The sequence below is a fragment of the Dromiciops gliroides genome, chromosome 4 (genome assembly GCF_019393635.1).
Source record: "Dromiciops gliroides isolate mDroGli1 chromosome 4, mDroGli1.pri, whole genome shotgun sequence".
Lineage (NCBI taxonomy): Eukaryota > Metazoa > Chordata > Mammalia > Microbiotheria > Microbiotheriidae > Dromiciops > Dromiciops gliroides.
The window spans coordinates 157920253-157940490 of NC_057864.1; the positions used below are offsets into that span (position 1 = coordinate 157920253).

The window sequence follows — 20238 nt, forward strand, 5'->3', positions numbered from 1 at the left end:
CTCAGGTGTACAAAGGTATTTATAAGTTCTTTTTTGTAGTGGCAAGAAACTAGAAACTAAAGGGGTGACCATCAAGTGAGGAATAGCCAAATAAATTGTGGTATATGCATATAGCACATACTAGTGTGCCTTAAGAAATGACAAAAGATATGGTTTCAAACAGGGAGATCTATTTACATATTAACAAGATAAAAAAAAACCCAACTATGGAAGACTTGCTTAAAAACTGATTAATACAATGATCAAACATGATTACAGTAGAATAGTGATAAAATATACTACCCACCTCCTGAAAGTGAAGTGATGAATTCAAGGTGCAGAATGAGACATATACTTTTGGACATTACCAGTATAGGGATATGTTTCACTTGGCTATGAATATATGCATATTTGATACAATGGTTTTGTCTTTTTTTTTGCAAGGGGGAAGGAAGGCATCACTAGAGAGTACGTTACCAAAGTAAAAAAAAAAAGAAAAAGAGTAATTAAAACATTTTTAAAATGTATAGAAGAGAACAGAAGGAATATCAGTAAGGAACATGCATAAGTAGAACAGCTCTGAAAATATGCTGTATCTGTTGTATATTTGGAGGAAGACGCAAGCTCTATGTAGTACACATTAACAGCTGCCTCTGCAATCCTATTTTTCTTTTGTGTTTTGTACATAGAAATAATCTTATTTGACATTTGCTAAGTTCAAAATTTTTAAATCAAATTTAATTTTTTTTTAAACTAAAATGAGGGGCAGCTAGGTGGCACAGTGGATAGAGCACCGGCCCTGGATTCAGGAGGACCTGAGTTCAAATCTGGCCTCAGACACTTAACACTTACTAGCTGTGTGACCCTGGGCAAGTCACTTAACCCCAATTGCCTCACTAAAAAAAAAAAAACAAACCCTAAAATGAGTCATAAACTGTCCTTCCCCATCCTCAACTTCCCACCTTAAATTTAGGCTTTTCTTCCATAACTATTGGGGCAGCTAGGTGGCACAGTGGATAAAGCACCGGCCCTGGATTCAGGAGGACCTGAGTTCAAATCCAGCCTCAGACACTTGACACTTACTAGCTGTGTGACCCTGGGCAAGTCACTTAACCCCCATAGCCCAGCACAAAAAAAAAAAGAAAAGAAAAGAAAAAATAGAACTATTTCACATGTGTTTGACATACTGTGAGCAAAGAACTCCTGCCTAATTGTTTAAAAATCCAACAGTTCATATATTAATATGATGCTTTAAGGTTTACAAACACTTTTCTCATGACAATTCACTAAAGCAGTTTAAGGGACTACCCTACTCCCTCCTTTTTTTTCCTTTTTTTTTGGGGGGGGGGCGGGGCACGCAATAAGGGTTAAGTAACTTGCCCAGTCACACAGCTACTAAGTGTCTGGTGTCTAAGGCAGCATTTGAACTCAGGTCCTCCTGAATCCAGGGCCGGTGCTTTATCCACTGCGCCACCTAGCTGCCCCACCACTCCCCTTTTATACACAGGCTCATTGAAATAAAGTGATTTGCCCAAGGTCACACAAGCAGTAGATTTCAGAGCTCTAATCTGAATCAGGGTCTGCTGGCTCTGAATCCAGTGTTCTTTCCACTATGACAACTGCTTTTGATAGCAAAATAGATTCAATCTGAAATTCCCAGGACAGCATCATACACAGAAAAGCACTTTAAGAAACTAAGAAAGGTTTACATATTAAGATGGTGAGAGTTTCAGAGGAAATTAGGTAGTTTTAATACTACTGCTTAGAGGGGCAGCTAGGTGGCGTAGTGGATAGAGCACTGGCCTTGGATTCAGGAGGACCTAAGTTCAAATCCGACCTCAGACACTTGACACTAGCTGTCACTAGCTGTGTGACCCTGGGCAAATCACTTAACCCTCACTGCCCTGCAAAAAAAAAAAAAAAATACTACTGCCTAGACCATGAGACCCACTTTTTTGGGGGGGCACAGTGCTAAGTACATCATAAATGTAATAAATGCTTATTGAACGATTGAACTAATTATTTTATTTCCTCCCTATGTTATGATCAATAAGGGAACTGGGGGATGGGTCAAGAATGTTGGTTTCTGACCATGAAGAAGGGAAAGAATAATTCTTGGATGTCAGGGATGGGCCTTTCCAACTTATGGGTAAAAAACTTGTCAGGAGGTAATTAATCAGCTTAGAAATCAGTCAGGTGATACTGAAAGAGATCAGTAGATTGTGACTGGTTTGGGTCCCCTGGGCTCCTTAAGAAGGCTTCTTTCTTTGTTTACAGTCTTCCCATAGTTATTTTCACCCCCTCGACAATTCCATTTGCTCACACAGGCTGGGTGGGCAAAAAAGACAGTTTTGGCTCCTACAAAAACTATTAATTAGTATGGCAAAAGGATTCTTCTCATAGTGACCTGCCTCTGGGATAAGAGCTTGAGGATATAAAGCTTGGCAGGCTACAGACACCACCATTCATCTGGCCTGCTCAGCTCAACATCAGGAAGTCTGAAACAAGTAGAAAAGGGTAGCCAAGGGTTCCGAGCTTCCTACCCAAGGTTCCACACCAGAGGCTGCCTTCCATCCTCCAGGCTCATCTCCCTTCTTTCTTAGTGAATGCTTGTGAGAGGACCTTACTGGTATTCTAAGACTTCCATGAAGTCGTGTTGTTTTATGGGAGGCAGTCAGATACACTGGAAAAAGCAGGGGTCTTGGAATAAGGGCCTCCGGTTCTGACATTTCATAGCTGTATAACAGTGAACAAACCATTTTACTTCTCTGGGCTTCAGCTCCCTCATTTACAAAACAGGGAGAGAACCTACAAAACCTATCTCACCTGTGTGTTGGGGGGGGAAGGGGAACCAAGGGAGGAAAAGATATTGTAACAAAGGGCAACAGAAATATGTTATAGGATGCCATACACTTTACAGGGCTATGCCAATACTGTCTATGACACCCTGAAACCACTTCTAGTTCTGCTGAGGTGAGTTCAGCAGCCCAGGCCTCATCTTCTCCAGTCTGATATTCCTGATCTATGAACAACAAACAGCACAAGACCATTTCTACCTGTTTCCAAGAGTCCAGCCCACCCTACACATAGAAAAATTTATTCTGCCAAAGGATGAAGACACTGAGACAAAATGAGTATTTCCCATCCTCCCTCAAGCCTTGAGACCAGGAATTCAATTAGCTGAGCAGAGCCCTTGCCATTTGGGAGTCTGTGGAACATCAAGCCATTATCCAAATGTCTAATAATGCTAATAAGCCTCATATAAAGAGAACTACAGTCTACTTCTTATTATCCACATTCTGGAAGACAGTGGTGGAATGAATAATCCAAAATCCATTTCTATTTGGTATGTTCCTATATTTGTATTTGAATCATATCAGCAACTGGCATTTACATAGTCTTTTACAGATAAAGTACTTTACAATTATTCTCACTTGATCTCTTAGGGGCAGATAGCATTAGCTATCATTATTTTCATTTCACATATGGAAATGGAGGCTGAGGAGTAAAGTGATTTGCCTACAGTTTCACACATAGTAATCAGCAGACCTGCAACCTGAGCCCAGACCTTCCAACTCCAAGCCCATTGTTCTTTCCATAAGAACACAGGTACATATCTGCTCATGAGACAACACTTCATACCAGACTCACTTCCAGAGGAGTTAAAAGGCTCTTCAGCTTTCTACTCTCCCACACACCTCTGGCTTAACTGCTCCCCACTCAACCACTGCATACTTGTTTTGAACTGCATCAGCTCTCAGAAACATACCAAGCCCTCTGTAAACCTGTTGTCTGGTTTACAACCTTCCTTTAGTGGAGTGCAAAACTGAACACGTTTTGAATTCGAGGGTTGTTTTTGTTTTTTGTTTTTACTAGGCAGGAGGAAACAGATTGGTGGTATCAACAAATATTGAGCACAGTAGGTGACAAACACTGAACTAAAGTTTGGAGAAGAATCGAGAATCAATTGATAACCGTAACAGATTTGATTCTTCTCAGCAATACAAATGTACAAGATAGTTCCAAAGGACTCATGATGGAAAAGGCTCTCCAAAACCAGAGGAAAAAAAAAAATGAACTGTGGAATATCGATGCAGATTGAACCATACTATTTCTTTTGGTTTTGGCACTGTTGTTTTTCTTTTTTGAGGTTTTTCCTTTTTGCTCTTATTCTTCTCTTCTAACATGACTAATGCAGAGCAGCTAGGTGGCACAGTGGATAAAGCACCGACCCTGGATTCAGGAGTACCTGAGTTCAAATCCGGCCTCAGACACTTGACACTTACTAGCTGTGTGACCCTGGGCAAGTCACTTAACCCTCACTGCCCCACCACAAAAACAAAAACAAAAAAAACATGACTAATGGATGAATATGTTTAATGTTATTGTGCATATATAACCTATATCAGATTACTTGCTGTCTTGGGGAGGGAGGAGAAAACATTTGAAACTAGAAATCTTATAAAAACAAATGTTGAAAACTCTCTCTACACGTAACTGGAAAATAATAAAATACTTTCATAATTAAAAAAAAAGAATCAATTGATAGCAGACTTCCCTAGAAGGCAATACAGAGTTTACTGTTTCTCTCTTCCTCTTTCCTATCCCCCAGCCTTAGTTTTAGTCTAGGCTAAATTACTATGAGACCTTAGCTGACCCACCTCTCTGAAACTGAGCTAATTCGTTTACAAAATAGAAGGGTTAGATTAAATAAGTCCTTGAAAGGTCCTTTCCAATTAATTCTAAAACTCTATGTCCCTAATTAGATCTTCAGTTCTATAGTAACCTCACAGGGGAGACCAAATTCACTTTTCATCATCCCTCAACTTGCTAGTCTTCAAGAACACAAGCAAATATATTTATTTTATAGGCCAAAAGGATAGGGAAAGATTAGATAATTCAAAACCATTGACAATTACTTCTATCTCTTCTTTCCACAAAATCCTTGGACCTGAGCCATGAAGTACAACAATAGCTTTCTCTGAATTTTCTCTCCTTCTTCTACCCCTATACATTCTTTGGTAGAGGTGATAAGGAATTGGGAAAGTGTCAAGTCCAAGGAATAATAGAGGAGAAAAGGTAGCTGCACAGGGGCCTAAATAATCCATACAAAATAATCAGTGCTACCCCAAAGTGAAAATTACCTGCAAATGCAAACTGCTGAACATGTGAAATGTGGATAGGTCTAGAATCTGGACTTCCAGGATAGAATATGAAGTGAGTAAGAACACTAAAATTATTTCATGCTGATTAAAACATTACCTGAAGGGGCAGATAGGTGGCGCAGTTGATAGAGCACTGGCCCTGGAGTCAGGAGTACCTGAGTTCAAATCTGGCCTCAGACACTTAACACTTACTAGCTTGTGACCCTGGGGAAGTCACTTAACCCCAATTGCCTCACAAAAAAACCCAACCCATTACCTGAAGAACTGTTTTCTTCTTTGTAGGTTCATCTTCCTCTGAATCTGACTGAGAAAAAAAGAAATATAATTAAGTTCCAGTTACTAGACCAACAGAAGAGCTGCTTTTATAAGGAAAAAACACAAATCAGAGATTAGGAGAGTTCTCTTTTCCCTCCCCCTCCCTCTGCCCGTAAACAAGAGACACTGTGAAAGGAGTTAAAAAATTCAACATTGACTAGGCACCTATTTTGTATGGAAACTGTGTCAGGCACTGGAAATACAAAAATGAATCATTTCCACTAAATCAATCCAATGTATTCATTATTGTTAATCTAATTAATATTAATTAAGTACCTACATGAAAAATGCCAGGCACTATAGATACGATGAAAAAAGACAGCTCCTGACTTGAAGGAGCTTACATTCTACTTGGGGAAGAGGAGTAAAGTATAATAAGTACACAAATAAGAAAAATATAAGGTAAAAAGTATGATAGGGGTGTGAGAAAATAATTTCTTGGAGAGACTCAGATCAGTTTCTCAGTGCTTTCTCCCTTTCCCACCCCCTCCAGAAAGTCCAGTTCTCCGGAAAAAACTTTATCAAATCTCATCAGGGACAAACCCAAAGAAACAAAAGTGTCAATAGATTCTATTACTAGATTACTGAAGCGCTGATGGGGTTAAGGCACACCTAAATAATGGACTTTGCCTTGAGGAACTTCTGGGGAGTCTTTTGCATTCTTTTCCCTGAAGTCATCTCTAAAGTTCATTTAAATGTAGACCACGTTCAAATCATGCCAACCAATGCAATTGAATGATCCTAACCAATTAGCTTTGATCAATGAAGATCTTTTGGGTTTTAGATGCTTTTAGGACACCATGGGTCTTTTAGGCTTCTCTTGTCTCCTTGAGATCACTTGCAGTCTCTCTGGGAGATTGGCATACTGAGGGTCCCTCCCTTCTTTCTCTACCACTCTGCCTGAGCCCATGAGAAGTTAAGGAGACATGTAGTCAATCCTTTACTGGTATAATATTAGTAAAATTAAATGTTTACTGAAAACTGGAGCTATAGCTATAGCAATTCTAGCAATTCTTTTTTTTTTTTTTTTTGGTGGGGCAATGAGGGCCAAGCGACCTGCCCAGGGTCACACAGCTAGTGTCAAGTGTCTGAGGTCAAATTTGAACTCAGGTCCTTCTGAATCCAGGGCCGGTGCTCCATCCACTGCACCACCTAGCTGCCCCACAATTCTTTTTTTAAAACACAGGGGGAGGGGGCAGCTAGGTGGTGCAGTGGATAAAGCACTGGCCCTGGATTCAGGAGGACCTGAGTTCAAATCCAGCTTCAGACACTAACACTTACTAGCTGTGTGACCCTGGGCAGGTCACTTAACCCTCATTGCCCCACTCTACCCCCCCCCAAAAAAAAAACACAGGGGGAGAGATCCAAAATTCTCTAGGAAAACCTGAAGGATAAGAATATTTTCATGAAGAGGAGGGAAGAGAATCAGCAAATGCTTTAGAAAGAAATGGTATCTAACTTGAGCCTTGAAAGAGATTTCAACAGATAAACATGAGGAAAGAGTGTGTCCAGGGATTTGGTGAGGTGGGAGTGGAGGACAGAAGAGGGACTACATTAATGATAGCAGAAGGGATTTTAAGACTGGGAAGAAGCTAACAACCTAATTGGGCTGGAACATCACATAGGGAAATAATATGAAATAAACCTGGAAAAGTCAACTTGAGAAAAATTATAGCAAGCCTTAAATGCCAAGCTAAAGAATCTATTTTATATCATTAAGAGCCTACTATACTCCAGGCATGGAGTTCTAAGTACTGGGGGTACAAAGAAAAGTAAAAGTTTCTGCTCTCAAAGAGCTCACAGTCTAATGGGGGAAAAAGACATCCAAACAACTATGTACAAACAAGGTACATACAGGACAAAATTAAGATAATCAACTGAGGAAAGACACTAGATTAAGGGGGGGACTGATAAAGGCTTCTTGTAGAAGGTAGGATTTTAGATGGGACTTGAAAGAGGCCAGAGAAATCAGTAGGCAGAGATGAAGAAGAAGAGAATTCTAGGCATGGGAGAAAGCCAGTAGAAAATGTGTGGAGTTGGGCTATGTGGGGTCTTGGGCAAAAAAGTCCAAGTCATTTTATGGAAGAATACTTTAGGGTGAGTAAGGTGGGCTGGAAGACTGAAGAGGTAGGAGGAGTGAGGTTATGAAGGGCTTTGAATGCCAGAGAATTTTAATATCTGATCCAGGAGGTAAAAGGGAGCCACCACTGGAGTTTATTAAATTGGAGAAAAGAAGAGGGGTAGCTAGGTGGTGCAGTGGATGGAGCACCAACCCTGGAGTCAGGAGTACCTGGGTTCAAATCCGGCCTCAGACACTTAACACTTACTAGCTGTGTGACCCTGGGCAAGTCACTTAACCCCAATTGCCTCACTAAAAAAAAAAAAAAAAGAAAAAGAAAAAGAAAAGAAAAGAAGGGAAGGTAACACAGACAGAGCTATGCTTTAGGAAGACAATTTGATAGCTATGAGGAGAAAAGACTGAGTGGGGAAGCAAGGAGACCAACCAGTGAGTTACTGCAATAGTCCAGGTGATGAGAGCCTGCACCAAGGTGGTAGCTGCATTGGAGGACAGGATTTGGCAACAGACTGCCTATGATGGGTGAGAAAGAGTGAGGAGTCAAGGATAACATCTAGGTTGAGAACCAGCTAACTTGGAGAATGGTGGTCTCCTTTACAGTATTAGGGAAGTTAGGAAGAGGGGAAGGTTTGGGGGAAAAGATAATGATTCCAGTTTTCAACATGCTGTGCTTAAGATGTCCAATGGGCAGTTGAAGATGTGATACTGAAGGACAGAGGTTAAAGAAGGATAAGTAGATTTGAGAATCATTACTGTTGAGATAACTGAATCTATGGGAGCTGATAAGATCAAGTAGGGACTGATCTGGATGAAGATCCAGCCAAGGAGGCTGAGGAGTATTCAGATAGGAAGGAAGAGAACTAAGAGTAATGTCACAGAAACCTAGAAATAATAGAGTACCAAGGAGAGGAGGGTGTAGAGAGGTACAAGAAGGATGAGGATTAAGAAAAGGTCACCAGATTTAGTAATAAGAGATTACCGGCTACTTTGGAGAAAATTAATTGAAGGATGGATTGGAAAAGAGACTAAAGCAGGGGTTCTTAACCTGGGGGTTTGTGAACTTTTAAAATATTATAACTATTTCAATACAATTGGTGTCCATTGTAATCCTATGTATTTTATTTTATGCATTTAAAAACACTCTCAGAAGGGGTCCATAGACTTCAAGAGACTGTCAAAGGGGTAAAATGAAACCAAAGAAGTTAAAACCCCCAGAATTAGAGGCTTAGAAATAGGGAAACCCATTAGGAGGCTATTACATAGCATAAGTGAGAAATGATAATGGTCTGAACTAGGGCGTTGGCAACAAGAGAGGAGAGGAAATGTGGTGGCAGAATCAGAAGGACTTTAATAACTAAATAGAGGGCAGCTACGTGGAGCAGTAGATAAAGCACTGGCCTTGGATTCAGGAGGACCTGAGTTCAAATCCAGCCTCAGACACTTGACACTTACTAGCTGTGTGACCCTGGGCAAGTCACTTAACCCTCATTGCCCCTCAAAAAAAAAAAAAGAGTTCTAAATAACTAAATAGAGTAAAGGAGTGCAAGAGAGAAGTCACAGATATCTTATAGATTTCAAGTTTGAGTGACAGGGAAGATGATGTTGTCATCAACAAAAATAGGGAAACTGGAGAGGTGATAGAGAGCTCTTCAGCAGGCAGCTGAAGATAATATACTGACATTCAGTGAGGAAACTAGGGATAGACATATACCAACTTTGGAATACTTTGCATAGAAATAATAATTATACCTATGGGAACAGATAAGATCACCAAAAGAAATAGTAAAGTACAGAGAAAGAGAAAAGGACAAAGTAAAACCTAGTGCACACCCACATTTAAGAGGCGAGAGACTGAGGAGTGGGCTAACAGGGAGGAGAACAAAAAGAGAGACTAGAGGAGCCAGAAAGCAATGGCCAATGGTGCCAAGTGGGTCAGCCTTTGTTGGTAACCGATCCCAATAACTTTTGTTGTTCTCAAAGAGAACCAATGGCATCAGGAGGGTAATGTCTTGACTTGCAAGTGAACTGGATTTAAGGGAGGCAGAGCTGTGTAAAATCATCAGCCCCACTCTCTCCTCCAGAGTCATTTGAGTTCAGTGGCAAGAAATAGGTCAAGAGGAATGGTGATTCTTGTGCTTCCCCACCCCCACCCCCATACTTGCTAGAAGTCCTTTTATGTTTAACCACTATCCATTCTTCTACATCCTTTCATCTGGTCCTTGATAGAGATGAACAGCTAATCTCTATCCTTGCTCAGATAAATCTGCCCCCTAGAAAGATCAATGGTAACTGGCCCACAACCTCACCAAAGTAACTGAAACCACTTACAAAGAAAGACTATATACAACCACAGAGTAGGAAGAATCCACTGGGATAAGTGGTATGTTAACTACTTTCCTATAGGGTATTAAAGGTCAAAGCCATTGGAGAAATCTATTTCCCCTCCAGATTTGATCTATAGCCTCAGAAACAAAGAGATGTTAAAGATTCCCAGAGGGCCTGGAGAAAAGCAAGTGAGGATTTGGAATAAATCACAAAGTCACCCCCACAATCCCTCTACCCAAAAAAGATCTGGCCTTACCACAAGCCTCTCCAATCCAGAGAGATCTTCAAGGAAAGATCTTCCTATTATTTATGCACAATCCTCCTTTTATTTATGCATATAGACATTCCTGGCCCCCACCACTTTGCTTTGGCAGCAGAAATTATGTGTCTTAGTTTATTTACTATTTCCTCAAAATAGTAATCAGTATACAGTGAGTATTCAATAAATGCCAGTGACTGACTGTAGAAAGTAACCGAGATCTGCTTTGCTGAGCTAACTACATTCTCAATCAGTCCCAGCCCCTTAAGTTAACAAACACATGTTCGTATTCTCCAGTTTTCCTTTCTATCAGACTAAGAGAAGTAACTTTCTTTTGGAATACTTCACTAGCAAGAACTCAAACCTCAGAGCCTCCATCTTTGTATGTTTTATCTCTTTGTTCCATTCTGACTGGTTTCTGACTACCTTCAGGGCTCTCTCATCCAGATGAGGAGAACCAAGTTACCCCTCCCCCAAGGTATTAATACAATGTTTTCATCCACTCTTTCTTTTTCTTTCTTTCTTTTTTTTTTGAGAGGCAATGAAGGTTAAGTGACTTGCCCGGGGTCACACAGCTAGTGTCAAGTGTCTGATGTTGGATTTGAACTCAGGTCCTCCTGAATCCAGGGCTGGTACTTTATCCACTTCAACTGCCTAGCTGCCCCCTCATCCACTGTTAATATCTTAGGTTGAATATAGGCTATCCAAGCAAGATTTAAGTGACATTCAAAGGCAAATGTATTAAAGTTTAGGACAACATTATACAACTATAATTTATTCTTTTTTTCCAATTCTTATGACAAACAAAAATGGTTATCACAAACTGTCCCCTGTGGCTAAAAGAATTAAAATACTTATCAACTATAGAAAGAATATTCAGTTTGTCTTTAAATACTATTATAATACCTATTGCATAATTTATAGTTTAAAAGTCACAGATTCTCACAAATGGAAAGTACAGCAAAAGCCATGTAGTCCAATTCTAACCTGAGCAAAATTTCCCTTTATACCCTATCTGAAAAGTGGTCATTCAGCCTCTGTTTTAAGACTGCTTAGCAGGGGCAGCTAGGTGGCGCAGTGGATAAAGCACTGGTCCTGGATTCAGGAGTACCTGAGTTCAAATCCACTGTCTGGCCATGCCTGTCCTATCTGTACTTAGGTTGATTTTTTTAACCCAAATGACTTTATCCTTATTAAATGCCATCTTATTAGATTCAGCCAAGGTTCTAACCTATCACGATCTCTGAATCCTGTCATCCAACCTGTGAATTCTCTCTCCTGATTTTATAACATCTTCAAATTTGATAGGCGGGGGCAGCTAGGTGGCGCAGTGGATAGAGCACCGGCCCTGGAGTCAGGAGTACCTGAGTTCAAATCTGGCCTCAGACACTTAATACTTACTAGCTGTGTGACCCTGGGCAAGTCATTTAACCCCAATTGCCTCACTAAAAAAAATAAATAAATAAATAAAAAATTTGATAGGCATGGGGGCAGCTAAGTGGCACAGTGGGTAAAGCACCACCCCTGGATTCAGGAGGACCTGAGTTCAAATCCAGCCTCAGACACTTGACACTTACTAGCTATGTGACCCTGGGAAAGTCACTTAACCCTCACTGCCCCGCCAAAAAAAAAATTGATAGGCATGACAATAATTCTTTTATAAAATGTACTTTTGGGGCAGCTAGGTGGCGCAGTGGATAGAGCACTGGCCCTGGAGTCAGGAGAACCTGAGTTCAAATCCGACCTCTGACACTTTACACTTACTTAGCTGTGTGACCCTGGGCAAGTCACTTAACCCTCACTGCACACCCCTACCAAAAACCAATGACCACCTAGGAGTTGTGAGGTGATAAAACCTATTTAATAGAAAAGTGTGGAAACTCCGAGATTTTTTTTTTAAGTGCTGCCAGTAACGTGTGTCACAGCAATCCATGTCAGTCAGAACTAGAGAGGTGGGAGATACAGGGAACTGACAAAGGCCACAGGGCCAGGAGAAAGTACCAGGTCCTTGTGAACAGCCTTCCTAGTCAATCTCAATCCTGACTTTAGATCCAGCTGCCAAGAGTGACAAGAGACACACAGTCCAGTTTGTAAAGCAGGAGCAGAAACAGACATTTTCCATTAAGCTGGGTCCAGTGGGGTAAATGGATCTATCAGAGCCTCATTCTCCATGACCAGTCTCTTATCTTTCCAGGTCTGGCTCTTTAAGCCCTCCTCTCCAAAAACCAATCACCATCACCACTGACAGGACCAAAAGCCAAAGAGGAAATAAGGGCCCAATAATAGACCCTCCGAGCTCCCAACTATTCTCCTCTGGGTCATTATGTCAATTATTGGATTCACCATATATTTTCTTTTTTCTGCCATTTGGGTTCACACATGTCTTGAATCTGTACCCTAGTTTCCTTACCTCAATTTAGGGTTTCTCTTCTATCTCTAGAACTCACCTTTTATTTTTTCCATCTCTGATCTAGCCCTTTTCCTTTCTAATCTTCCCACCAGCCTGTCATTCCACTTTCTGGTACAGAGGAACCTTACAGAATCCCAAACTACAGATAACTTTTAATTATTTCAGTTCATCAAAGGCTTGGCCTAGACAACTGAAACTTACAAATAAACCCAAAAACTCATTCGAATCATTACAGTTTGGTTATTTGCACTAATGAAAAAACAGAGGATCTAAATCCAGATAATCCCAACACTCTTATTTGCCTTTAGAATCAGCATATATGACAAATGTAAAGAGATAGATAAAAATATCTATGCACTCACACAAAGCACTAGATGGATATTATGTATGCAGGAGCATACATTATAAATTATTTATATATAAATACATAAAAAATAATTTTACTGCTAATATAAAAATAAATTTGCATTCTCTAAGCACCCCAAAATAAGGGTTAAAGGGAATTAGGCCAAAAGCAACACAATGAGGGAGAGAAAATGAAGCCATGGCAAATCCACACATGAATAATAAGATATTATTACAGGAGCTGGGCATGCTTAACCTGGAGAAGAGAAAACTAGAAGAGAGGATGATACCTAAGTATGTGAAAGGCTGGCATATGGAGGAGGGATTAAATTTGTCCAGTCTGACCTCAGAGTGAAGAACCAAGAGTAAGGGATCAAAGTTGTAAATGGGAAAATCTAGACTTGATATCTCAAAAAACTTCCTAACAATTGTTCAGTCGTTTTCAGTCACATCCAATTCTTCATGACCCCATTTGGGGTTTTCTAGGCAGAGATGATTAAAGTGGTTTGCCATTTCCTTCTCCAGCTAATTTTATAGATGAGGAACTGAGACAAACAGGGTTAAGTGACTTGCCCAGGGCACAAAGCTAGGAAGAGGCTAGATTTGAACTTATGAGCATGAATGAGTCTTTCTGATTCCAATCCCAGTGTTTTATTCACTAGCTGCCCTTCCTAACAATTAGCGCTATCCAAAAGTGGAAAGTGATATCTTGAGAAAGGGTGGGTTCTCCCACCTTGGAGGTCTCCAGATAGGGGCTAGACAACTGTTTATCAGGTATGTTACAGTAACAATGCCTTTGTGTATGTACTTAGTGAACTATTTTAATAACCACTGAGGTCCCTAACACTGAAGTATTTGGCTTTATAATGCAGGTGGAGACAAATTCAAAACACTCTCTACCTGGAGCTTGCTTCCTCCCATTCAGGACTTGTGATGACAGTCAGAGACCTAGCTATGGTGTGGGGACAAAGGAGAGACTCAAAATTTGCAAAGTAAACAGCTAAAAGTTTACTACAGTAATAACAACTCACCTTCATATAACTTAAAACACTTTCCTCACCATAACCCTACAAAGCTGGTACTGTAATTATTACCCCCAACACCATGTGGCTTGACAGCAGAGACTTTCACATCTGCTCCTGTATCCCCTTTATGCCTAACACATAGTAGGCCCTTCATAAGTCCTTGCTAATTGAACCAGACTCCCTACTCTGGGTCCAGTGCTATCCACTATATATTCCACTCATTAAATCCCCCTATAGAACTAGGGTGAACTGCACAAGCTTTCCTTCCTATGTCCTGTCTTCTGCACACTCTCTGGTGGAGCTTCAAACAAGCAAGTGCATGTTACTAGGAAGAAATGAAGCTACAGGCAGGCAGAGCAAGGAAGGGGCTCCTCAGCCTTTCTAAAAGGCTCCAGAATAGAAGCTTCTATGCCTAAGCCAGAAAAGCTGCAAAAAGCTGCAAAAGGGAAAATGTTTAAGGAGATAGATTAGATAGATAGCCAGACCAAGAGACAGACACTGACACAGACAGAGACAGTCAGTGTCTGTGTGTGTGTGTGTGTGTGTGTGTGTGTGTGTGTGTGTCTCTCTCGCTCTCTCTCGCTCTCTCTCGCTCTCTCTCGCTCTCTCTCCAATGTCAGAACTCTTACCTTTAAAATGAAGGTAAAAGCTCATGATCCCCATGGGATAAATTCCCATCAATGTGTTAATAAGGGATCAATTCTTATTTGGAAACCGAACAACTGAAAAATACAAAGCTCAACCCCCATTCAGAGAACAAGTAGAAGATTCAAAGCAAAACATACTATTTGGATTATTCCCGGGTGTTTTCATTACTCTTGCCATTACCCAGACCACTGTTCACCTCAGGAGCTGACTGCCCAAGGCTTATATGTTAAGCCAAACTGGTTTCTATTTTCTAGATTCTAGGGATCTCACTGGCTATGTATGCAGTAACTAACATGTACCCAACAAGTGGTCAATTCAGCTTCTGCTTAAAGAGCTCCAAGGTGGGGAAATTCCTTTCTCCAAGGGGAAAAATCACTTCTCAAGGCCACTCATCCCACTTTTAGACAACTCTAATGGGTGGGAAGTTTTTCCTATCATCAAGCCTAAATTGGCTTCTCTGTATGTAACTTTTATCCATTTGCTGCTCCTGCTTCTGCCTCTGGAGCCAAACAGAACAAGTCTGATGCCTCTTCACACACCATCCTTTCAAGTGTTTCCAAAGCTTTCACAGCTTCTCCCAGAGCTGTCTCTTTTCTAAGCTAAATATATATCCCCAAGTTCCTTTATCCAATTTTTATGACACGGACTCCAAATCCTTCACCACCCTGAATCCCCTCCTCTGGATGCTCTCCAGCTTAGCAATGTCCTTACTCTGTGATAACCAGAACCAAACAAAATAATGCAGAAGGGATTTGACTAGGGCACAGTCCAGCAAGGCTAGCAGCTCAAAGCAAATTATATTTTTTGGCTGCCAAATAACTGACTCATAGGTTTGACTCATAGAGATAACAGTCCACTAAAACCCTCTGATCTTTTTCAGACAAACCGGTGACTAAATGGGCTTCCCCTATGTTGTATTTGTGAAGTTTTTTTTAAGCCAAATGTAAGATTTAACACATATATATTTAATTTCATTTGATTAAATTCAGCCAGATGTTCTAGCCTATCAACTTAGTTGTAAATCCTGACTATCATGCAGCAAGTTAGCTATCCCTCCCATCTTTGTGTCCTGTGCAAACATGGATGAGTGGAGTTCAACAGGACAAAGCACAGATCCTTGGGGCACTCCACTGGAGAGCTCCCGACAAGCAGTCAAGGAACCATTACGGACAGTCTAGTCATTCAAGGAGTTCCAAACCTATCTATTTATATTATCTAGTACACACCTCTCTATCTTTTCCACAAGCATAGTATAACATACTTTGCTAAAAACTGAAGTACCGTTGCCTTCCTGAAGCTTGCCCCTATTCCTCCCCATCAATTAAGACCTCCCTTTCTACATGCCTTTGTTTTACACCCCTCTAAAACATTTATTCCACAATATAGTTATCTATGTATCTTATAACTTATAAGAATGTACACTACACAAAAACAAGACCATACTATAACTAAGCCTGTGTACCTTCTCTAGCCCCCTAGAAGAGTACTCAACACAGCAAATGCTTAATGTTTGTTAAATTGAAATAAAAATGCGGTATATGAATGTAATGAATACAAAAGATAGGTTCAACTAGCTGTGTGACCCTAGGCAAGTCACTTAACCCCAATTGCCTCACTAAAAAAAAAAAAAAGAGAGATAGGTTCAGAGAAACCTGGAAAGTATGTAGAGTGAAATGAGCAGAACTAAGAGAACAATTTATACAATAATGCTAACAGTGCAAAGACAAACAACTTTGAAAGACTTAAGAATTATGATCAATGCAATGACCAACCCTGATTCCAGAGATCTAATGATCTCTCTTACCCACCTTCTTACAGACAGATTCAAGATTCAAAATGAGTCATACATCTTTGGACATGGATAAAGTAGGAATTGGTTTTACTTGACTATGCAAATTTGTTATACATTTGCTATAAGGGTTTTGGTTTTCTTTTTTTTCTTTTAAGTGGGAGAGGTGAATGGAAGGGAAAATAAATGCTTGTTATTTGGAAAATAAGATGGGAAAAAAGATTACTGAATTGAAAGTCCAAAGAGAAAGATTATTCTATCTCATACTCATCAGGATTAGTAAAACTAACAAGGGAAATAAATCCTGGAGAGATTGTGAGGGAAAAAGTACATTAATGCACTGTTGGTGGAACTGTGAATTGGTCCAGCCACTCTGGAAAACAATTTGGAATTATGCCTCCCAAATTACAAAACTCTGTAAACCCTCCGACCTAATAATACAACTACTAGGTCTATATCCCAAAGAGGTCAGAGAAAGAAGAAAAGAAACCACGAGTACAAAAATATGTATATCACTTTAGAATTGTGCCCCCAAAGTGTGAAAGATCTTTGACCCAGCAATACCATTTTCTACACCCCAAAGAGATCATAGATCATAGGGAAAAGGGCCTACATATATATATTAGAGCAGCTCTTTTTGTAATGACAAAGAACTGGAAACTAAATTTTGAAAAATAGGGGCAGCTAGATGGCGCAGTGGATAGAGCACTGGCCCTAGATTCAGGCAGACCTGAGTTCAAATCCAGCCTCAGACACTTGACGCTTACTAGCTGTGTGACCCTGAGCAAGTCACTTAACCTCAACTGTCTCACAAGAAAAAGAAAAACAGATGAACAAGTTATGGCTTATGACCATAAGGGAATACTATTGTGCAGTAAGAAATGATGAAGGATATGGTTTCTGAGAAAATCTGGAAAGATTTGTCTGAACTGAGGCAGAGTGAAGTGAACAGAACCAGGAGAACAATTTGTACAATAAGAACATTATAAATATAATCATTTTTGAAAGTCTTAGGAATTCTGATCAACACAATTCCAGAGAACTCATGATGGAACATAGTACCCACCTCCTGTCAGAGAGGTCATGCATTCAGAGTGCAGATTGAGAACTATTTTTTTGGAGATGGCCAACAGTGAGGTTTGTTTTGCTTCACTATGCTTGTTTGTAAGAGGGTTTTGTTTTTCTTTCTTTCTCATTAGAGAAGGGGAGAAGAGGATGGGTGAGAGATAATTTTTTAAAATTTAATTTTAAAAACTTTTAAAAAGAGAAACTATTCAACATAGCAACCCACAATTGAGTCACTGAGATCAACATGGGAATTTGTTTTGCTTGGCTATACCTTGTTACAAACAAGGCTTTTTCCTTTCTATTTCAATGGGAGGAAGGTGTGGGAAGAAGAGAAGGATTTTGATTAAATAAAAGATAAAAAGGAATCCACAGAGGCTCTACCTCTTCACCTGGCTCATCAGTTTTATACTTATACTTTATACTTCCTACCCAGAACTACAAATGCTTTTTCTAGTTCTAGTTATCACCTGTAGAAGTCTAACTGCTTTAAAGTGACTTCTTCCCCATTTATCACCCACATGTCCTTAAATTTAGTCTGAGACTGAAGACTATGACAATAGTAGACATTGAACAAAAAAAAATGGAGAACCTATTTTTCTCTGGCTCATATATGTCCTTCCCCCTTGTAGGATGGGGCAAGCTCCTTAGAGATATCACAGGGAAGGTAAACTAGTCATTCTAGTCAGTTGGATCTATAACATTGTTAATCTACTTCCTAAAGAGCACCCAGGATTAGGAATGACACCTGGGTTGTGTTAGTGATCTATAGTAGACAAGGGAAATGAGGAAAATCTTGGGGGAAAACAATTAGCAATCCTGAGAATCATTATAACATGTCAGTCAGGAGACCCAGTCACCAAATCAGAACAGGCAGTGGGTCAGTACTGATTATTTAGGGAAAGGTGAAATCAGGTGGGTAAGTTAGAGAAAAAGTTTCAGGGGCACCCCTGCATTTCTTTCTAAAGCCCTTAACCTCTATATTAGTGTTATGATGTTTCAATAGAAAAGAAACCACTGAGACTAAGAGACAGGGAACCCAAGTACCTCCAATGACAGACTGCCTCAATGTCCCTGCCTGCCCTAGGCGTAAACGGAAGGGGGGGGGGGGGAAGTAGTCGGATTCACGAGTGTTCATGGAGGACACCTTTTCCCCAGACACTGACAGTTTTTGGTTGGCACCTCTTTATGTAAGAAGGGGAGGGAAAGTAGGAGGGAGGGAAACTGGACAGAAGTGCTCCTCACTGAAGTTCACGGAGCCTGGGAAAGAAAGGCTACATGTAGCACGATGCCACGGCCCCCGTCTATCTAGGCCTCTGGTTCGATCTTTGTCAGGAGGAGCCCAGGCCCAGGTGAGGAACGGCAGGGTCCTCGGCTGCGGGTCCCGATGTCCCTCGTGAGTCCGGGATCAGCCGGACCCTCAGAAGAGCGCCCCAATTTAAGAAAAAGTGCGGTGTGCGAGTGACCCTAACTTTCACAACACCGGAACAGGACCAAGTGGCCTCGGGCTCGGCTGACTCGAGCTGGCTCCGGCCGGCGGGGGCGGCCCCCGCCTGCAGCCGAGAGCCCGGCTCGGGAGCCCGGCGGGTTGGGCAGCTCTGGGGGCGGGGCGGGAGCGCGCTGCGGCTACTCACATCTCCCTGGTGTAGCTCCGGGGCCGCGATCCGCACCGGCTCCGTAGTCCTCTTCTTTGGCTTGGGGAGCCCCAGAGGGGGCCCGGCACCGCCGATCGGAGGGGGCAGGTTGAGGCCTGGGGCCCGTGGTAGGGGTAGTCCCAGCCCCAGCCCGTCGCCCACCCCCGCAGCCTCGGCCAGACTGAGGCCCGGGGGCGGGGGGAAGCCACCCAGGCCAAAGGGCAGCGGGGGCGGGGGCTGCAGCCGGGGGTCTCCGGCCGGAGGCGGGGGCAGCAGCAACGGCGGAGGGAAGGCCGGGGGCAGCAGCTGGGGAGGTGGGGGCAGCAGGGCAGGACCCTTGGGCGGGGGGAGGGAGGCGAAGAGGCCCCCCAGGCTGGGTCCAGTGGCTGGGGCTGAGGAGGCCGCTTCTTCCTCGGGCTCCGCCTCGTCCGGCTCGCTCTCTTCGCTGCTGGCGTAGGCGACTAGAGACATGGCGCTGCCCGCCCGCCTCCGGGGCGCCCTTGCCGGAAGGAGCGGCCTAATCGAGGCCGGGGATACACAGAGGCCTAGCGGGCCCCACCGCGAGGCGGGGCGGGACAGGAGGCGGGAATATCCGCCTGCTCCGCTCTCCGAGGCCTAGCCTCGGCGGGAGCCCATGGTCGCGGTAGAGTCCCCAGCCGACCAAGGCCTCCCTCTTCGCTTGGGCTCCCGGTCCTGGGCAGCTCCACACAGGTAATGGCCGCCGAGTCACTCCGCCTCCCCCTCGCCTCACCGCTCTAGTACTACAACTCCCAGCGTCCACCTTGGCGAAAGTCCCCTTCGTCGCCTCCTATAATTCGGCGCGGGGCAGGGCGGGAGGTGGAGTCTGGAGGTGAGGGTTAGGCGGAAAGCAGAACCCGCCTCCGGCCCAGGGGAACCTGGGATGAGTAGTTTCCTGTCCCTTGGTGCCTCCAACAGGACTACAATTCCCAAAGACCATCGCAATGATCTCTGGTTGTGTACGGGAGCATCTCGGGATCTGTAGTACACGGTTTGGGGAAATTACGGATTCTGCAGCTTAGACTTGTGGGAAATTTGGTTACCTCTGGGTAATTGTGCAGTGGTGCTAGGAAGGAGAGTGGTACTTGGGAATATGGAGGACTCAGGAAGGTTATTTAAAGGGAGAGTCACCAAACTTAATTAAATGCTAGACCTTTCTATTCTTGGCCAGTATTGTCTGGGGC

General features: G+C 42.3%; 1 protein-coding gene across 1 annotated transcript in view; it reads right to left on the minus strand.

Moving 5' to 3' along the window:
- The window catches only part of PRCC (proline rich mitotic checkpoint control factor), a 35668-nt gene extending 15877 nt beyond the window's left edge, over positions 1-19791 (minus strand). The window contains exons 1-2 of the mRNA XM_043999797.1: positions 19037-19791; positions 5401-5448 (exon numbers count right to left, since the gene is read on the minus strand). Of these exons, the coding sequence (XP_043855732.1) occupies positions 5401-5448; positions 19037-19507 (519 nt within the window). The 5' untranslated portion in view covers positions 19508-19791. The remainder of the gene's footprint in view (positions 1-5400; positions 5449-19036) is intronic.
- Positions 19792-20238: the final 447 nt, after the last annotated feature.